The sequence below is a fragment of the Coccinella septempunctata genome, chromosome 3, assembly GCF_907165205.1.
Source record: "Coccinella septempunctata chromosome 3, icCocSept1.1, whole genome shotgun sequence".
Lineage (NCBI taxonomy): Eukaryota > Metazoa > Arthropoda > Insecta > Coleoptera > Coccinellidae > Coccinella > Coccinella septempunctata.
In genome coordinates this window covers 23041600-23062652 of record NC_058191.1, presented here as the reverse complement: position 1 = coordinate 23062652, position 21053 = coordinate 23041600, and the positions used below count along the sequence as shown (strand labels likewise).

The following is a 21053-nucleotide window of genomic DNA, read 5'->3' as shown; positions in this document are numbered from 1 at the left end:
ATTTACTAACGTAGTCCTCCCCAGCTACGTCTTCTCCAGGCTTAAATCCAAACTCTAAGTCGCAAGGCAGTCTTATTTCTCGGCCGAACATTATACTGGTTGGAGTTTCCTTGGTAGATTCTTGAACCGAAGATCTATATGCCATGGTGAATAGATGTAAATATTCATCCCAATCCCGCTGGTGATCAGAAACTACTTTGGCTAGAAGTTTTCCCATGGTCCGATTCATTCGTTCGACCATGCCGTCTGATTGTGGATGAAGAGGTGTAGTCCTTGTTTTGTGAATTCCCAATTTGCTGCATACTTCTTGGAATAACTTCGATTCAAAATTTCGGCCTTGATCACAATGCAGCTCCAGAGGTATTCCAAATCTGCAGAAGAATTCTCTGACCAATTTATCAGCTACCGTACTTGCCTCTTGATTAGGAATACCGTAGGCTTCCACCCATTTCGTGAAATAGTCCATCGCTACCAAAATGTACTTGTTTCCATGGTCTGTTTCGGGAAAGGGGCCAGCGATGTCGATAGCTACTCGTTCCATGGGAGATCCGATGTTATATTGCCTCATTGGTGCTTTTCCTTTACCATAAGGTCCGTTAGCAGCAGCACAAACCTTGCATCTTCTACACCAATCTTTAACGTCTCTCTCACAATTTAGCCAATAAAATCGCTGCCTGACTTTTTCCAACGTCTTGGTTATCCCGAAATGTCCACCTGAAGTTCCATTATGTAGTCTGGTCAGAATGTCTGTCACACGGCTCTTTGGCACAATCAACTGTAGTCTCTGCTCGGTTCCATCTTCATTTTCCCAACAACGTTTCAGAAGACCTCCATCAATCTTCAATGTTTCCCATTGTGCCCAATACGACTTTATATTCTGGCTCAGTCTGGATACTTCTTCCCAAGTAGGTCGTCTACCGCTCTTCTTCCAACTCAGGATTACTTTCAAGTCGTTATCTTCCTCTTGTGCTCTTTGAATTTCCTCAGGTAGCCAGTCGTCTTCGATAACGGTGGTCCGCCTTAAATCGATCTTTTCTTCCAGGCGCGAACAATGGCTGCAATTCTCGGGACAAGGTCTTCTTGATAACGCGTCTGCATTGCGATGGCTAGTCCCCGCTTTGTGTTCAGTGTCAAAGTCATACTCTTGCAGCCTCTCAATCCATCTAGCCACTTGTCCTTCCGGGTTCTTAAAACTCAGGAGCCATTTCAAAGCAACATGGTCCGTTCTTAGTAAGAATTTCCTTCCGTACAAATATTTGTAGAAATGTTCTACGGACTTGATGACTGCTAAAAGTTCTCTCCTGGTCACGCAATAATTCCGTTCTGGTTTGGACAACACCTTGCTGAAGTACCCGATGACTCTTTCCTGTCCATCCTGGAATTGCGATAGAACGCCGCCAATGGCTGTATTACTGGCGTCGGTGTCGAGCACAAATTTACCTTCAGCCCTTGCGTAACTCAGAACTGGAGCTGTGACCAGGCCCGGACTGGCCAGGTCCGCAGGTCCGCGATCGCGGAGGGCCCCCGGCCTGAGGGGCCCCCGCTAACGTAGATGAATATAATAGATGAAGTAGCTTCAACAAGTAAGTTGCTCACAAAAAAGCTGTTACTTCAGGCCAAGGGGAGTAAAATGTTGAAGCATCTCAGTTAAGCCCCTTCTATTCCAGTATAACAGCATTGTAAACTGTTGAACACAAAACATTTGTTTTTAACTCTAGTATTATTTTTCTAATCACTAAAATCCGTTTTTCATTATTTTTATTACAAAAATTATTTTGACCTAATTCATTCATACATTTGGTGTGATTAAAATAATGCATTTTAGAACTAGAAACAGATAACATTTATAATTTTCACATAAAATGAGTGGTAAACCACGACACGTGTTTTGTGATCACAATAAGATCTTCAGGTGGTTGAGGATAAACTGAAAAATTTGATACCGAACGATTAGTTTATAAACAAATACAGGGTGTTTTTAAGGTCAGGCTTTCAAAAGCATTTTCAATGCGTTGTCTTAGTTCGTCCGCACTACCCACTTCACCGTCACTGTACACAAATTTTTCAAAATGACCCCAAAGGAAGAATTCACAGGTGTGAGATCTGGGGAAAGAAATGGATCCACTACGTTCTATTCACCTATTGGGAAACACATTATTTAAATAGATTCGAAAGTTTCCTCGAAAGTGGGGTAGTTCTTCATCCAGTAACAACCACATTCTCTGTCGAATATTGAGAGGAACATCTTCTAGTAATCCTGGCAAATTGTTCTGGAAAAAATGGAGAAAGTCTTCACCTGACATTCGTGGTGGTGAAAAAAATGGCCCAATAAGCATTCCACTCAGGAGTCCAATCCAGACATTCAAGGAAAACCTTTGCTGAAAATCTGTTCTTCTGATAGCGTGAGGGATTTCCGTAGACCATACATGGATATTGTAGAAGTGGTTTACTCTTTTTCTTGTGAAAGTGGCTTCATCAGTAAACAGAATGGATGTTGTTGAATATTGGTGATTTAAAAGCCACAGGCAGAATTTTTTTCTTCCAGAATGGTCTTCTGGTTGGAGTGCTTGAACTTTCGGGAAATGGTGCAATTGCTCTTGTCTTAGTGTCTTTCACAAACTCTACTGTGGCTCACTCCGACGACCCTGGCTATGGATATAATACTTGTTGTCGGTTGTTCCTCAACTATGTCCAGAATATGCTCCTCAATTTCTGCCATTTGGAAATTGAGCCCTGGTGAATATTTTATATATTTAAATGATTTTTGGTACCATAACTTATTTTGAGGAGTTCTATTACCTGTCAAAAAAAACCTCTCCTTTGAGAAAATCCTGTACTTAACTCTCTACTCTTCAAGATATAGAGGGGGCACTTCATCAGAACATTCAAGGCAATTTCAGGATTTTTTTCGTCTTTTTAATTGCTAATAAAAAACAAACGAACAAAACAAAAAAACCTGTCAAACAAAAAAAAACTAATCTAAAAAAAAATGCACGTGAAATGAATAAAAAATGAAACAACTCGTTGAAATCTAGGGAAAGATGATAGTTTTCGATAACGTTATGCATTGATAGAAGGTTTACTTTGCTATATTATTTAATGACCGATCATCCGGTTGGTACCTATTTTGTAATTGATCTGAACGTTCTGAAAATTACCATTACCCCCTCTAGTCCGATTTTCACCAAGCTCTGAATGTTCTGGAAACTGTCACTGCCCCCTGTAGATTTTTAGAATAGAGTAAAACGCTTGTTTGAATATCTTCTCGTTCGATACCATATTTCAGTTTACCTTCACCCAACTAAAGATGCTATTGTGATAGCGGAACAAGTGTCGTGATTTGACAACCCTTTTTTGTGAAAATCATATAATCTGTTTCAAGTTCAATTATGTATGAATCAGCCAAATCAATTCAATACTACACTTTCATTTTTAACTCGTTTGTAATTATTGGCAGTTCTACAGAATGTGTTTTCTAGTGGTATCTTAAAAATACTGTGAATTTCTAATGTTAATAAAAAATGAAGTCAATAATAGTAGAAAATCATAATATTTGCATAAATACCTAGCTGAATTTTTTTGAAAGTTTCCATTGTTTTCAAGCAATTAATTCGTTTTCAAAAATTTTCCGGGTAGAGCCCCGAACCCCCGATGTGGGGCCCCTTAATAGGTCTCAGCGGAGGGCCCCAAGTGGTCCCAGTCCGGGCCTGGCTGTGACCAGAGCCTTTTTCAATCATTCGAAGGCTTCAGCGCAATCATCGGACCATATGTACTCCTGTCCATCTTCCGTCAATTTCGTCAGCGGCTTGGCAACGTTGGCAAAACCAGATACAAATCTTCTATAATAAGTGCAGAGGCCTAAGAAACTCCGCAACTCACTCTTGTCTTTCGGTATAGGCCATTCCTGCACCGCCTTAATCTTATCCGGATCAACTTTCACACCTCCACGTGAAACTACGTGTCCTAAATATTTCACTTCTGTTCGAAACAGATTACACTTTTTAGGACTTAGCTTTAGGTTGGCATCACGAAGTCGCTGGAAAACCTCGGATAGGTTGTGTAGGTGATCTTGGAATGATTTTCCCACGACTATCACATCATCAAGATACACCAGACAAGTTTTCCAGGACAGCCCTCTCAATATTGTCTCCATAAGACGTTCAAATGTGGCAGGAGCATTACATAGACCGAAAGTTATGACTTTAAACTGCCACAGACCTGTTCCAATACTGAAGGCAGTTTTTTCTTTATCCTTTGGATCCAAGCCAACCTGCCAATATCCACTCTTCAGATCCAAGGTGGAAAACCAACGTGATCCCGAGAGTGTGTCCAAGGTATCGTCAATTCTCGGTAAGGGGTAGCTGTCCTTTTTCGTGGCCTGATTGAGCTGCCTGTAGTCTGCGCAGAATCTAGTGGTTCCATCCTTCTTTTTCACTAATACAACGAACGATGTCCAGGGGCTATCGGACGGTTCGATTACACCTTCTCTCGCCATGTCTTCAATAATCCTTTCAGCTTCTTCTCTTTTTGCCAGAGGAAGACGTCTAGGATGCTGTCGGATAGGTTGTGCATCACCAGTATTGATTTTATGCTGCACAACATCGGTTTTCCCTGCTTTTCCATCCGTAGCAAAAACGTCGGAGAACGTTTGAACCAATTTCCTCACTTCGAGTAGTTGATATCGGTCGAGCTCTTGACATTTTGAAGTGAGGAGGGACACCAGTTCTTCAGAATTCCTTTGCGATTTTGAGACATCTGCAGTACTTATTCCACCCGAAATATGGTACACAGGTACACCACGTCCAATCAAGGTATCCTTCTTCAGGGTGACTTGAAACATGTTGACATTGAGCAATCGGATGGGAATGCTGTCTCTTACCCTTACCAAGGTCTTCCCAAGTAATAGTCCTTTAGCTAAGGTTGTATCGTCAGAGGGCTCAATTACTCTCACGCAGCCACTCCTCGTTACATCCTCACATCTACCAGTCACTATGCCTTCAGTTCGGCCCGGCAACGTGATGTCCTCGGTCAGTCGAATCCGATATATCTTGTCGTCCACATCATTGAATGGAATCTCTTCACTTCCTAGCCGAAGTACATCACTCTTCATATCCAATTGGCATCCAAGCTTCTTAACAAGGTCCAATCCCAGAATAACTTCTTCCGTGATTCCAGCTACCAGAACTTCGTGACTAACTGTTGTGTTTCCCAATTCAATAGTGGAGACGATCGATCTATAAGTCGGTATTTCCTGTCCAGATGCAGTTCGAAGTTTGATCCTAACTGGGCGAATCTTGAATCCTTCGGCAATTTCTGGACGCACAATGGTTTTAGTCGAGCCAGTGTCTACCAGTATTTTCACACTTCTATCATTTATCTTTCCTGGGATAACTATGCTTGATAAATCCTTAGACATTATTCCTCGGATCACTTCGGGGGCATTTTTGGCTTGGGTCGATTTATGCCCCTTATCACCGACCCCTTTTAGTTTCCCTGCTGAGACTCTTTTTCCAATTCTGGACAGTTTCGCTTAAAATGCCCACTTTTGTTGCAGTTCCAGCACACAGCATCCTTTTTCCTAACTTGTGATATTCTGCGGATTTCTTCTCTGACAATGTCCTGAATAGATCGGTCTGTGTCTTGGACTTGTCTTACACGAAGGTGTCCTCTATGTGACGCTTGCTTTGCTGCCTCAATTTCTAAAGCCTGGGCTAAGGCATCATCAATGGTTCTAGGGCGTGCTAGTCTCAGGGCTTGTTGTATTTCACTATCCTTTATCCCATCCACGAATGTCTGGATTGATAGCTGTTCCAGGAAGCTATCTGGAACAGATGGATAAGCCAGCCTGACTAATCTTGCCACATCAGCTTCAAACTCCTGGAGATTTTCCCCTGTTTTCTGCACTCGGTTCTTTATTTGTGCATGGTATACTTGTTGTAAATGAGCATCACCATATCTCATCTGAAGTTTCGATGTAAGAACTTCGTAACAGGCTTGTTGACTCTCCGGGATCGTCTGCAGAATGTTGAGTGCCTCTCCTCGTAGAGCGATAATTAATGCCGTGGCTTTTTCGTTGCCGTTTCAGTTGTTCACCAGGGCAGCAGCTTCAAACTGTTTTTGATATGTCGACCAGGGTATTTTTCCATCAAAAGTTGGGGGCTTGATCTTCATTCTACTACCTTCGCCGTCATTTTCCGCTTTTGCTGAGCTGTAGGGTGTTGAAGCCAGAATATCTGTTCTGTTTGACATTCTTTTCAAGGAATCTATCAACTTGGAATGATGTTCAATTATTCCTGCCATTTCTTCCAATTTTCCATTTACGTCGTCATAAACTTTGTCAAACTTTTCATCAACTCTTTCATAAACTTCGTCAAATTTTTCGTTCACTATATCAAACTTCTCGTCTACTTTATCGAATTTTCCATTTATGGTTTCTAGTTTCTTATCCAATTTATCTGTAAGTTGACTCACCACATCGTTACAATTTTCCCTAATCTGGTCCATTTTCTCATTCAATTTCTCGTCAATTTTCTCATTTAATTTTCGAGAATTTTCTTCCATTTGGACCATTTGTTCATTCAACTTACAAGAATTCTCGTCCATTTTCTCATTCAACTTGCAAGAGTTCTCGTCCATTTTCTCATTCAATTTTCGAGAATTTTCTTCCATTCTTTCGTTCATCTCACTCAAAAAGTCCATTACCGCTTGAGTCTCCATTGCGTTCTGTAATCTTGTGGTCACTGGCATGAACAAATAACCGAAAATATTTATTCAATTCGAGCGATGTTGAACCGCACACTTGACACCAATGTAACGTTTTCTTCGCTTGATTAAAACGTCCAACTTATTAAAATTATTTATTTACACTTAATACACACTTATAACTCACAAACTAACTATCACACTACTATTTATTTCCACTCTTGTTTATTTCCACTAGTCGCTTGCACTGTAACTGTACTTGTACTTGCCTACCTGCTCCTCCGCTGGGCTTATATAGGCGCCGGAAACATTCAGGTACCTTCGCGGTTATTCTGGAATTTCTCGACCGCTCTGGTTCTCGAAAGGTCCGACCGCAAGGGCCGGACTGGTTACAATATATACAGTGAAACGTTTGAAAATTTCAAATTATAAACTACACAGATATAGAGATATATAAAAATCTACAACTATTGTAAAGGGTTATTTATGAGTAGAATGCGGCATCTTTGATCGTTTTCCATCTGCCGGTATTCCCCTTGTTTCTGGTTGAAATGCATTTCATTCGGTACTTTGAGAATATATGTGAATTGTTTGGCGACCAAGCGCAAAAAGCCGCGTTTTCGATTTCACTCTAATAATTAATAATGTTCTTCTTTTCGATTTTGAAGAAAAAAATTTTTTTTATTAAAAATTGGTATCGTTAAAGAACTGTTTTGCCGCCCCCAGAATGTGCCACTCCGGCAGGGTGCCTGGTTTTCCGGTCCTGACGGCGGCCCTGTCTAAAATCATTGAAGATTTTAAAATATTTTTTCACGAAATGATGCGAAGATATCATTTCGAAAACGAGAAATACAATACAAAAATACTCTCTTCATTCTTTCAAGAAATTTGGGCTTTCTAACAACGACGAACATATAAAATTATGAGTTCATTTTTCGACTCGCTTTCAATTACGCCGAACAATTCTTTGCTCTAAAGTTTTACGTTGAATGGCAAACAAACTTCTTGAATGTATTCTCCGTGATCTATTTGCCTTTCTATCAAATCTATTATATCATGTTAATTTCTATCCTTGTATGCAATCGCTTCGGATTTAATTTTCCTCACAGTTATGCATCCGATTTTATAGACTCCAAGTTCACTGATTTTATTGGAGATTTTTTTGATTCAAAAATAGTTTTCCTTTTATACTCCAAAGTTTGTTAAAAAATTCTCTTTTTTGCATCTCTCTCTACGCTACTCCTCTGACACACAAAATTATTGGCTAAAATTAAACGAAGAATGACTTTGTAATTCTCTAAATGAGGATAATGAATTATTTGCAACCATAATTGTTTCCTTCGCATATGGCCTAGATTTTAACGCAGCCTTTTTTCCTATACTTGGTATATCTGACTACTACGCTGCCAACATTATTGACATATCGGTTTATACGATTTTTTTAATGATAGGGATAAAATAATTTGTCTAGCTTATTAGCCACGAAAACTATCTCAGATATATTTGCATTAGCGAAGACCTTTGAAATGTCTATTCCGTTGTTCCATCATTAGAAATTTTTGAATTATTCACAATCTACAGGATGGGCAAAATTCGTTGTTTACTGAGGGGATCTAGAGAACTGTAGCAGCTAGAAGAAACGGATGACACATTCTCGAGATCTTTCTTCATAACTCATCCAAATCTGAAAACAGAACCGGCCTATCTATTCTAGATTTTGAGTTATGAACAAAAATTGGGATTTTGTCGATTTAGTAAAGTTCTCATAACTTCTTTGTGTTTGAAGATACAGATCTGAAACTTGAACCTTCTTAGTCACTTTTATAAGTAGACTCTACTGACAGAACCTTTTTTCCCATTCAAAAATGACAAATTCATTGAAGGTTTGCATTTAAAAAAACGAAAGTTCGCCTAATGTTTCGAAATGAAAAAATATTTGGTGCTTGTCAGTGGATTCTGCTTAAAAAAGGGCCTGTAAATTGTTCAAGTTTCAGATCTTTAACTTCAAAGACAAAAAAGTTATGAGAACTTTTCGAAATCGTCAAAATTTAATTTTTTGCTAATAACTGAAAAACGGTTTTCACCGTTCTTTGTTTCTCTGAAAGAGAGCTCGAGAATGAGTCATCCGTTATCTTCTAGCTGCCATAGTTTTCGAGTTTCCCTCAGTAGACAAAGAATTTTGCCCACCCTGTATATGGTTTTACCCATCCTCATGAAAACGACAAGCTTTCTTGTAATATAAATTAATTAATTAATTAATAACGCACCAATTTTATTATCGAATCTGTATATATAAGAGTTTTATACGGAATTGGTTCGAAAAAGGGTAGTCAGCAAGGGGTGCAAGAAAAGTTTTTTACGGATTATGAATCCTGAATAGTCCACCTTCATCTGAGTGAAAATCTCATCTTGACAGTCGTAAAAACATAGAAGTTATAGTCAGCTGACTGCGCGCTTCCTAGCGCAAATTCGGTGTTTTATACGGAAAAGGGTCGAAAAAGGGTAGTCTGCAAGGGGTGCTAGAAAAGTTTTTTACGGATTATGAATCCTGAATAGTCCACCTTCATCTGAGTAAAAATCTCATCTTGACATTCGTAAAAACATAGAAGTTATAGTCAGCTGACTGTGCGCTTCCTAGGGCAAATTCGGTGTTTTATACGGAAAAGGGTCGAAAAAGGGTAGTCTGCAAGGGGTGCAAGAAAAGTTTTTTACGGATTATGAATCCTGAATAGTTGACCATCATCTGAGTGAAAATCTCATCTTGACAGTCGTAAAAACATAGAAGTTATAGTCAGCTGACTGCGCGCTTTATATCGCAAATTCGGTGTTTTATACGGAAAAGGGTCGAAAAAGGGTAGTCTGCAAGGGGTGCAAGAAAAGTTTATTACGGATTATGAATCCTGAATAGTCAACCTTCATCTGAGTGAAAATCTCATCTTGACAGTCGTGAAAACATAGAAGTTATATAGAATAAACTTCGCGCCTAGACGATTTCAGTTCAATTGATCGAAAAATTATATCGAACAAATTCATTTTTCCAACGAATTGTTCGAATTATCAAATTTATATATGCCAAACATCAAATATTTATATTATTTCAACTGCTAATCTCATTTCGTAATGCAGAAGCGATTTTTCGGCGAAAATAACAGTAGGGGTACGCCATGGGCGGCCATCGCCGCTTCGGGTATCTTCGGGATTCTGTCAGCTAGATATTGTCAGCCAACTTCATACCGCTGAAATTTTTTGCATAGAGATATAATATTCCACAATTTTTTATTCACCATAGAGATGAACAAAATATAATGTCTAAGTTTTTTCAAAATTTAATTTTATCAATTTGACACGTTTCGATGCTACTCACAATCGCGTTGTTCGGGAGTATACTGCTAGTCGCAGTCGATTTACGAAGTATATTCATTTAAATTCAGTGGAATCATGAACATCTAGTTTCCCCAAAGATTATAAGAGTTAACTCTATAATCTTTGGGTTTCCCCGTCTAAGCTTCCGTCCAAGCCAGAAATTCGAGAGTTGAAAGCGTATATCGAAACAAGAGTACAACCCTGGCCAAACAAGCTGCGCCCCAAACTACACTTTCTGGTATCTTCTTGTCAGGTAGCCGAGGGCGAAATTAAAAATACAGATACAAAGATTATAGATCTTATCTATAATCTTTTTATTATAGATCTTATCTATAATCTTTGTACAGATATACGTTGCTAATCAGTAGGGATGATCACTTTGAGGATGGAAAAAGACTTGATTCTTACTAGAATTTTCCGTTCTACAACTTTTGTTCGAAACTTTTTTTGATAAACCTCCTCATTTTCGAGAAAAACGTGACTTTCAAAACATTCTCACGAATTTTTCATAGTTCCTGATAATTCTGACCATGTATTTCTTTCACCGTCACAATCATGATATCAAAAATGCAGCTCACTCCGAGAAAAGTGATTTCAGAGCTCTGTTTACTGGACTATATGGGATGTAAAGTTTGTTATTAACCTGAACTCTACTATTTTATTATCTGTGTGCTTCGTTTTTATTTAATAAATAATATGTATAACTTCATTCAAATTTATTTTAGCAGTCGGTTGGCCATGAAATAATTTTCTCAAGTTTTTGTAACTAGAACGAAGTAAGGTTGGCACTCATGAAATGTCGTTAATGTCATAACGCCGTTGCCACAACTAATATCAATTTTTATTACGAAAATGCCGAAAGTGATTGAAAAAAGAGACAGGGTTTCAGTGCTATTTAGAATTATTCAGGTCCGCTCATTCAAATAGTTATACCCTGATATTCTAAAATCCACAATACGTCAGACGATAGCGAACATATTCAATGTAAGAGAATTTATATTTTATATAATGTTTCATCTGAATCTAAGAGACTTATATTTTAGCTGAATATTTCCACAATCAGAAAGATTGTGAATGAAGAGTATGACAAAGAATTTCCTTCTATTGGGAGACCCAAAAAAGTGGTGGCATTTGGAAATTTTATGTTTGAGTGAATTAATGCGAAAAGTTTACTACAGGATTTTCGATAAATGTTATCAATCCCTAAAATGGATTTTTCTATTTTTCATTTGACTTGTCCTATACAATGTAAATGTCTTAAGGTACTAATAAATACCTAATTATTATAATTACATCAATGTATTAATAAGATGAATAGCCACAAATACGCGCAAGTTGCCCTGTTACTTGTTTATTCATGTGAAATTTTTGTTCAACGGTGAAGTTGCATCTCAACCTGAAACTTCCTCCAACTCCTTTTACTTATATTGATGCAAGATGATTTTTGTTGAAGAATTTAACATTCTTGTAATTATCTGCTGATTCTTTCGGGAAATACCCATTCCCAACCACTGAATCATATGCATTTCATCTTCGGGTTGATATTTTTGAAATCTACAAATGATGTAAGCCAAAGAAGATAACGAACATTAACTCTGGTAATTATGCAGTGTAGATAGAACTGTGAAAAAAATCGTACTCACTAATTTCGGGTCCCAGATTACGAAAATGAAAACGAGAATTCTGCAATCCTCTTAGTTTTCCCAAAAAAAAATGGGAAAGTTTCCTTCTGGAAGGTAAGGTTATATATAGTTAGAGCTAGTTTTCTTCTATTTTTTTAATAAATACTCGTTGGAAATGTTAAATCCATCAACATTCAAGTTCATCCTGCCAAAAAAATGCCTTTAATTCGTCGCAAACGACGATTTTATACTTTGTTTACATCCGTTGTGAACCATCATGGCCGCCATGATGTTTCGAGCTACGAACTGTTCCTATGCAACGTTGCCAAGCCTCAAATTGGTTGGTCAGCAAATTTCTCTCGAACTTTAGAAGTTTGACTATGATAGGTACTGGTCGTTATTCCTGAATGGTTCATGTTATTAATATGTCGATAATGAAATATTTTTGGTGTAGGAAACTTTGAAAAGACTCGATTCATTTAGCCATTACGAATTTGACCGCGTTCTCAAGAATGATCCTATAAAAAACACCATGACAAAACCCTTAAACCTAACCCAACCTTTCCTAATAGAAAGGTTAGGTGGTTATGGGAGTTGTACAGCTCCATAATAATTTGATATGCCAATGACCCAATGCTAAAAGTGAAAATATCGTATAGTAAACATCAATTGAATTATCATTTCCCCAATCAATATTCGAACTAATTTCTTCAATTTAACTACACATATGTACTATTGGCAACGTTGCATTATTTGCAGCGTTTGACAGTTCGTATGATGAAATATCATGGCGGCAATGACGACTTATACGGATGTAAACAATATATAAAATCATCGTTTTCGGCTAAATTAAAGCCTTTTTTTGACTGGAAATGATTGAGATCACCTAAATCGAACATTTCCAATGAGTATTCATTAAGAAAAAAGGAGAAAACAAGCTATAACTATCACTAACCTCATGTTCCAGAAGGAAACTTTCCCATTTTTTTTTGGGAAAACTACGAGAATTGCAGACTTTTCATTTTCGTAATCTGGGACCCGGAATCTGTGAGTACGATTTTTTTCACCGACCTAGCACGGTTCTATCTACTCTGCATAATTACCTTAACTCTCCTCAAGCTAGTGCATATTAGGATATTACACTGATCTCTTGTATTTTTCATGCAAATAACTGGATTTGGTATGCCTTGAATCATCAGTTTGTATAAACTTCAATTATGTTCGTCACATATTTTCCGAAGAGATTCGACATTGTGATAAAATACGTAATAACAGAAACTTTTACGTAGAACGGGCAACATAGCGTTGATTTAAAACCCAAAAATGTTTTGACAAGCTTCATAACCCCACATTTTCGTACTATACAGGTTGCGTTCACAAACTTACTCTGAGCAAGCTCTGAGTAAGCTCTGATTACTCAAAGCGTTCACAAACGTACTTTTAGTTCCTCAGAGTATGCTCTCTGAGCATGACCATACTCATACTCTACTCTCGGAGTAAGTTTGTGAACGCAACCACAGAGTGAAATGTGTCAAATTTCCATGACCAACCGACTGCTAAAATAAAGTTGAATGAAGTATATATATTTCAACCATCAAGTTTTTCTTATAAGAAAAATATTCTGAGCGAAAAGATCGTCATTATTTTGCTCAGATTTTCTTTAGAATAGTCCAGATATGTAGTTTCCTCAATCTGGATGTCGTAAATGAACAATATAGAGCAATCCGAACAGTTTGAGGTAATTGTCGAACAGGGTTTATAAAGATATGAAAGATTTATGCAGTAAAATTTTTGAAATTTTATTTACAATATACAGCATGTGTTGATATCTACAATAAATATAAGTATATATATATATATATATATATATACATTAATATGAACTTTGCAAAGAATTCCCTCCAACTTTTTCAATGTGTTTCAAAGTAGTTGACTAAATTTCCATTGAATTTATATTGAATATTAGTGTAATATAAATGCAATGATTAAAACACTAAATGCATCTTGGTCACTGCGTGCGATCTCACTTTTAGCTACCGAATTTTTTCTTCATCAATGCTTTTCTTCGTTTGTGCTCTCCCTCTAGTCTCATATCTTCAAGATCTTCCATTATACCCAATTTTGTACTGATTTGCTCTTCTTTCATCTGCTGTGAAAATGAGGACTCCATAATATCATCATCTTCTTCATCGACTTCCACATATTTTGACTTGTTATAACCAAATATTTCTCTGATATATTTAGAGTAATCCTCTTCTCCTTCTTCGGGACCATCATCAATGAAGTCATCCATTTCAGAATCATAATCTTCATCATCATCATCGATAATTCTTCGTTTTTTCATTTGCATTTGCATTTTATTAGACATGGGTTTTCTCCTCACATCAGCTGGAGGAAAGTGTTTTGCTCTCAGATCATTTGGTGGGAACTGTTTTGGTTTAGACAATTCTCTTTGTAGCATTTCTTTCTCCTTAGTCTTATCCAACATTTTTTTGTCAGAGGGGCCTCTGCTGTTCACACTGATTTCTTTAGGATGCCTTTTAATGTCCTTTGAAGGCAAGCTATTCTTAGTTGTTCCATTATTGCTTTTGGTGGCAATTTTTGTAGATTTTTCTGTATAATTTGATACAGATTTTCCCAAATCTTTCATGGGATTATTGGAGGCACTTGGGACTGGTTTTTTAGTGTCAACTGGGGCCTTTGTTATGATATTCATTTTTCCAGCTGATGGATGTTTAGGACCCCAATCAATTTTTTTCCTAATTTCTGGTTCAGGATTTTGCATTTTATTATCAGCCTTATTAGAACTTGTTCGGGCTGTTGCTAATATTGACTGATTCGGCACTTTTGCTATTTTCGATTTGGCAGTTTCTGCTTCTTTATTAATTTTCTGTTTGGGCTCGCTTGGGTCAGGCTTAAGTCTTTCTTGTTTTCTTTCCTGCCACACCCTCATCCTTTCCATTTCTCTTCTCTGTTTCTTGGTAAGGGGACTTTCATCTTCTTTGCTTTTCTTCTCAATAACTATGGGTTCGAATTGTTTCTTTTCTGCTAGTTTGAGGAGCTCTGAAACAATGAAATCAATATTAGTTATAGCAAATATGACTTATACTAAAACATTATTCTTTTCTTATATACTAATCTACAAAACAGGTTATATGATGAAACAAACGAGGCCTTTCTTTAAAAAGATCACTTACATTCCAGATATTTGAAAAGATGAAAAAGTTTCCAATATGGTTCAGGAATGTCTACAAAAAAAAATTTATATCAAAAAAATTAAAGTTAATATTAGATCAATGAAATGGCAGATTGAAAAAAATCTTTGACTATGCCACTGCAGTCTACATAAAAAAGTGGCTGTAAAATGTTACATATGTTTTTCAATATCATTGAAACTTTACAAAATAGGGGCACAAACTTAAGGAGCAGAAAAATGAGTTTTCAAAGGAAGATAAAGGGTTGCGGTCTTTGCCATTATCCATCATCTGCAAACCGATGGCAAAAACCTGCCATCCATTTTGGTGATGCCATCTATATTTTTCTAGCTCTCATGCTTTCAGATTCAATATTATCGATTTTTTTCCACCCTTTGCCCCACTTCTCAATATAGAGATAAAAGTTGAAATGACTTACCATTGAAATTCATCGGTGGAGGCATTTTAGGTTTATCAATCTTTGGTTTCTTAGCATCAGGTCTCTCATCAGCCATTCTCGATGGGGTAGACGGGAAGTTGTCATCTGGAGATGAGATGTCTTCTGGATTCTTATGTTTGCGTTTCCTCCTATGAGGCATCATTGCTTCTTCTTTCTCTTTTTCTAAAGCAGCTTTAACTCTATCTTTAGTTGAGCTCAGATTGGTATTAACTTTCTTTTTTTCTAACAAGAACTTTGGTGTCTTGTCTGGCATCTTACTATACTTTTCCATCATTTTATTATAAAAAGCAGATGCTTCTTGTGAAACATATCCATAATCATCTTCATCAGGTTGTGCAAGTCCAACTAGAGTAACGGCAGTATTGTCAGAATCCACTGCATCTTGAATAATGCAATGATTAAAACACTAAATGCATCTTGGTCACTGCGTGCGATCTCACTTTTAGCTATCGAATTTTTTCTTCATCAATGCTTTTCTTCGTTTGTGCTCTTCCTCTAGTCTCATATCTTCAAGATCTTCCATTATACCCAATTTTGTACTGATTTGCTCTTCTTTCATCTGCTGTGAAAATGAGGACTCCATAATATCATCATCTTCTTCATCGACTTCCACATATTTTGACTTGTTATAACCAAATATTTCTCTGATATATTTAGAGTAATCCTCTTCTTCTTCTTCGGGACCATCATCAATGAAGTCATCCATTTCAGAATCATAATCTTCATCATCATCATCGATAATTCTTCGTTTTTTCATTTGCATTTTCATTTTATTAGACATGGGTTTTCTCCTCACATCAGCTGGAGGAAAGTGTTTATGTCTTAGATCATTTGGTGGGAACTTTTTTGGTTTAGACAATTCTCTTTGTAGCATTTCTTTCTCCTTAGTCTTATCCAACATTTTTTTGTCAGAGGGGCCTCTGCTGTTCACACTGATTTCTTTAGGATGCCTTTTAATGTCCTTTGAAGGCAAGCTATTCTTAGTTGTTCCATTATTGCTTTTGGTGGCAATTTTTATAGATTTTTCTGTATAATTTGATACAGATTTTCCCAAATCTTTCATGGGATTATTGGAGGCACTTGGGACTGGTTTTTTAGTGTCAACTGGGGCCTTTGTTATGATATTCATTCTTCCAGCTGATGGATGTTTAGGACCCCAATCAATTTTTTTCCTAATTTCTGGTTCAGGATTTTGCATTTTATTATCAGCCTTATTAGAACTTGTTCGGGCTGTTGCTAATATTGACTGATTTGGCACTTTTGCTATTTTCGATTTGGCAGTTTCTGCTTCTTTATTAATTTTCTGTTTGGGCTCGCTTGGGTCAGGCTTAAGTCTTTCTGGTTTTCTTTCCTGCCACACCCTCATCCTTTCCATTTCTCTTTTCTGTTTCTTGGTAAGGGGACTTTCATCTTCTTTGCTTTTCTTCTCAATAACTATGGGTTCGAATTGTTTCTTTTCTGCTAGTTTGAGGAGCTCTGAAACAATGAAATCAATATTAGTTATAGCAAATATGACTTATACTAAAACATTATTCTTTTCTTATATACTAATCTACAAAACAGGTTATATGATGAAACAAACGAGGCCTTTCTTTAGAAAGATCACTTACATTCCAGATATTTGAAAAGATGAAAAAGTTTCCAATATGGTTCAGGAATGTCTAGAAAAAAAAATTTATATCAAAAAAATTAAAGTTAATATTAGATCAATGAAATGGCAGATTGAAAAAAATCTTTGACTATGCCACTGCAGTCTACATAAAAAAGTGGCTGTAAAATGTTACATATGTTTTTCAATGGTCGCATTCAGCGGACGAAACAGTTGCGCAACTGTTACCAAACGCTAGCGTAAACGTTCGGTGACATATGCGCTACATTCTCAACACGTTCTGGAGCGGACGCCACTTTTGGGAGCGGATTTGATTTGTGCTAGGTAGCGGTAGCGGAAAGGAGCGAAAGTTGGACTTGAACTGAGTAGGTAGTTGTTATTTAGTGTGGAAGATGCACGAGCTTGAGTTTGTTGAGGAAAATGAAATGAAAATTGATGGAAGGTAATAAAGAAGGATGTTAAATAAGTTATAGGAAATATACTAGAGCAACAAAGTAATTCGTCAGAATTCTAGGTTATGTTTTTCACAAAAAAAAACTGACTTAACCAGCACAAGGTTAACGAAACTTAAAAAATCCGTTTGTTTACGTCTTTCCTACAGACTTCTCAACTAATCAGCTGATAGTGACAGCTCGTTGGACTGCCTTATCCTATCTCGGCTTGCCAGCGAACGTTCAACATGTTCCCGACCGCTACCGCTACCGATGGGTAGCAGAAGCGTTTTGCGCTCCGTCCGCTGAATGCGACCAATATCATTGAAACTTTACAAAATAGGGGCACAAACTTAAGGAGCAGAAAAATGAGTTTTCAAAGGAAGATAAAGGGATGCGGTCTTTGCCATTATCCATCATCTGCAAATCGATGGCAAAAACCTGCCATCCATTTTGGTGATGCCATCTATATTTTTCTAGCTCTCATGCTTTCAGATTCAATATTATCGATTTTTTTCCACCCTTTGCCCCACTTCTTAATATAGAGATAAAAGTTGAAATGACTTACCATTGAAATTCATCGGTGGAGGCATTTTAGGTTTATCAATCTTTGGTTTCTTAGCATCAGGTCTCTCATCAGCCATTCTCGATGGGGTAGACGGGAAGTTGTCATCTGGAGATGAGATGTCTTCTGGATTCTTATGTTTGCGTTTCCTCCTATGAGGCATCATTGCTTCTTCTTTCTCTTTTTCTAAAGCAGCTTTAACTCTATCTTTAGTTGAGCTCAGATTGGTATTAACTTTCTTTTTTTCTAACAAGAACTTTGGTGTCTTGTCTGGCATCTTACTATACTTTTCCATCATTTTATTATAAAAAGCAGATGCTTCTTGTGAAACATATCCATAATCATCTTCATCAGGTTGTGCAAGTCCAACTAGAGTAACGGCAGTATTGTCAGAATCCTCTGCATCTTGAATAACAGATTGATTTGCAGATTTGGTCCGCTTCAACATGACATTCACACGCTTGACAGCCTTTTTATCCTGTAAAAGATTCATTACGAATTAGATATAAGCACAGTCAGGGGAAACTGAGAATAATTAAAAAAAAACCAAATCTTGTTATCTCAAGTTAATTTGGTTCTACATCGTAGTATAATTGAAAATGCACCTATGAACCTTTTCTTTACTTAGTTTACAGAGAAAAATTCTCCTCTCCTGATTCAAACATGTCTGCTTAAGAAAAGCTTTAACATGCCAACTGATAGGAACACTGTAACCTAGCCAACACCTCATAAATCTTTCCCTATGATCAACAAAACATTAATGTAAGGAATTTTATTTATGTATCAAGTTATAGCTTAGCAGGAAGAACGTTGACCCTTTGAAATTTTGTTATTTATTTATTCAACTAAATAAATGTTCATCACTACTACTACAAGTTTAAAAGTGAAAACAAAATGGCAAAAAAAAATTTGAAATCACAGTATTCACAGAGGTGCTGTAATTAGGGCACCATACACATCTACATTTCAAAACATTAATATTCATTAAAAATTCAAACCAAATGAATGAGAGAAAATCATGTACTAACCTTCGATCTCAAAGCTAATAACTTTTCTTTTTTTCTTTGAACTTCAAGCCTTTTTTGTCTCTCTTCTTCCTCCTTCTTTTCCAGAAACTTCCTTACATTGACTGATAACCGTGATTTATCTTTCTGCTCCTTTTTTGGTGGAGCAAACTTTGTGCTATAATATTTAATCGGCTGCAAAATTAAAAAGATATTTAGTATGAGATATTTAGCTCCTTTAAAGGGAGAATAAACAATATGTTAATCTGTAATCACATACCTCCTTCATAACTTCTTTATTCTTTTGAGCATTGTATAACAACGTTCCAAAATCCATCTTGACCGTAATTTTATAATACCAGAGGAAAACTGAAACTAAGTTTGGCCCAGAATAATTCAGAATATAAATATTCAATCACTCTGTTATGTGTGTTCAACACTGCGGTTAATCACGAACTGTCAACACAAACACAAGAAAGTTTACAAACTGACAACTGACGTGACCACAGAACATAGATTATCTGTGGACGTGACAATTTTGCAGTGTTGCCAACCGAGTGCCAAACTCAACTCCTTATTGAGTTCTTCTTCAACCTTATTTTTAGGCCATATTTTTTTAATCCTCTGTTAATTTATTTATTAATATTATTATATTAGTGTTTTTTCACAAGAAGTGAAATGTCCTAAGTAATCTGAGGTAACACCATAGACATATTAAACACATCTGTTTAATAGGTCTATTGCTAAAATTCACGGTATAAACAAATAATCATGATGATAGCGTGAGTCGTAGAGGCTGGAATTATTTTCAAAGATTTGTTATTTTCGAAGTAGAATTTATCTAGTAAGCGGATGTAATTTTGATATGACAACTGACTAGTTCTGATCAATTTTGATTCGGTTACAATTATTTGTTGATTATCTTGAGATTTTTTTCACATAATGATGATTGTGTGATAAACGCAGAAATGTTCGATATGCACTTTGTTTACGGTCTCTTTTTTCTGAATGCAAAACCGTGAATTTCCGCAAGAAACTACAAGAGACCTTATTTGTTAAGAATGGATCAAGCTATCCAAAATCAATTTTTTTATTATGAAATGTGGATATGGAAAAAAGTTTCTTGTGGAACAATGTTTTGGGGTGGCTTTCAATCATAGAGGAACAGCACCGAAAACTTCCCCGCATAAAATATCTGCTTAATTTCATTCTTGTCAGTTTTTCGATTCTCAAGAAAAAAAACAAAAATTGCTTTTCGGGTGCCACCTTTAGGGAGCTGTAACTGAGCGGGAGGCTCAGAGAAAAAAAAAATTCACATTGAAGATCCATCCTATTTTTTGACAGAGAGTTTAATTTTTCGCAACTATTCCTACGCAGCATGTATATATTTGCTACTTGTTTTTTTATTTGCTGTTTGTTTTTATATTTGATGATATTGTTGTTATCAACACTGCATGACTAATCCTATGTTGTGTAGATATCTATGGTGTGCCATACTTATTGATTTATAATGATAATAAATTCGATAATATTGAAATATTGTCAGATATGTTTTTACAGCGAAAATTAAACTGCAAATCACAAATATTCCTTATAACAGCTGACAAAATGACAAGTGCACACATCAGTGTTTTAGGTTTTAGACATCTTAGCTGTGATTTAAGTTGATCCTCGATTAACTTGACAAAATTGAACGAAAATGTCAAAATTAATCTAGGATTGACTTTAATCCCAAACTAAGCAACAGGGCCTAAGTTTCAAACATATAGCTCATATTACAATTATAAAGATATACCTATTTTATATCACCTTACTGAATTTCAAATATAAAATTATAGTCCCCCCTCAAAATGATTCATGAAACCGCCACTGGAAATAGTGGTATTTACCTGAGCAACAAGAGGTACAACCATTAACCATTGTTATAGGTAATTGTAGGGATTAGGGATTGTGCCTGTATTGAATTTTATTTATATTTAACAACTGTAAAACGTATTCGATTTTCTCCGAATTCTCCGTTTCTTTTACAATGGGATTAAGTATGCGGCCGACAAACCGTCCCCGTCTGGAACTTTCACAAATTTCTTTTCTTCAATTTGATAT

At 36.6% G+C, this 21053-nt stretch overlaps 2 protein-coding genes across 3 annotated transcripts; both read right to left on the bottom strand.

Annotated features, from left to right (window-relative positions):
• Positions 1-13472: 13472 nt before the first annotated feature.
• Positions 13473-15615, bottom strand: LOC123309225 (protein SPT2 homolog). Its single transcript, XM_044892212.1, has 2 exons — positions 15321-15615; positions 13473-14750 (listed from the first exon to the last, which is right to left on the bottom strand). The coding sequence occupies exons 1-2, from the start codon at positions 15613-15615 to the stop codon at positions 13717-13719; spliced, it is 1329 nt and encodes a 442-aa protein (XP_044748147.1). The 3' UTR covers positions 13473-13716.
• A 143-nt stretch (positions 15616-15758) lies between these two features.
• Positions 15759-19442, bottom strand: LOC123309223 (protein SPT2 homolog). Of its 2 annotated transcripts, XM_044892210.1 has the most exons (4): positions 19231-19442; positions 18975-19145; positions 17950-18424; positions 15759-16817 (listed from the first exon to the last, which is right to left on the bottom strand). In XM_044892210.1, exons 1-4 carry the CDS (start codon positions 19285-19287, stop codon positions 15784-15786), a joined length of 1737 nt encoding a protein of 578 aa, XP_044748145.1. In that variant the 5' UTR covers positions 19288-19442; the 3' UTR covers positions 15759-15783. The 2 variants fall into 2 exon arrangements, with proteins under 2 accessions (XP_044748145.1, XP_044748146.1); XM_044892211.1 differs by lacking the exons at positions 18975-19145; positions 19231-19442 and adding an exon at positions 18560-18954.
• Positions 19443-21053: the final 1611 nt, after the last annotated feature.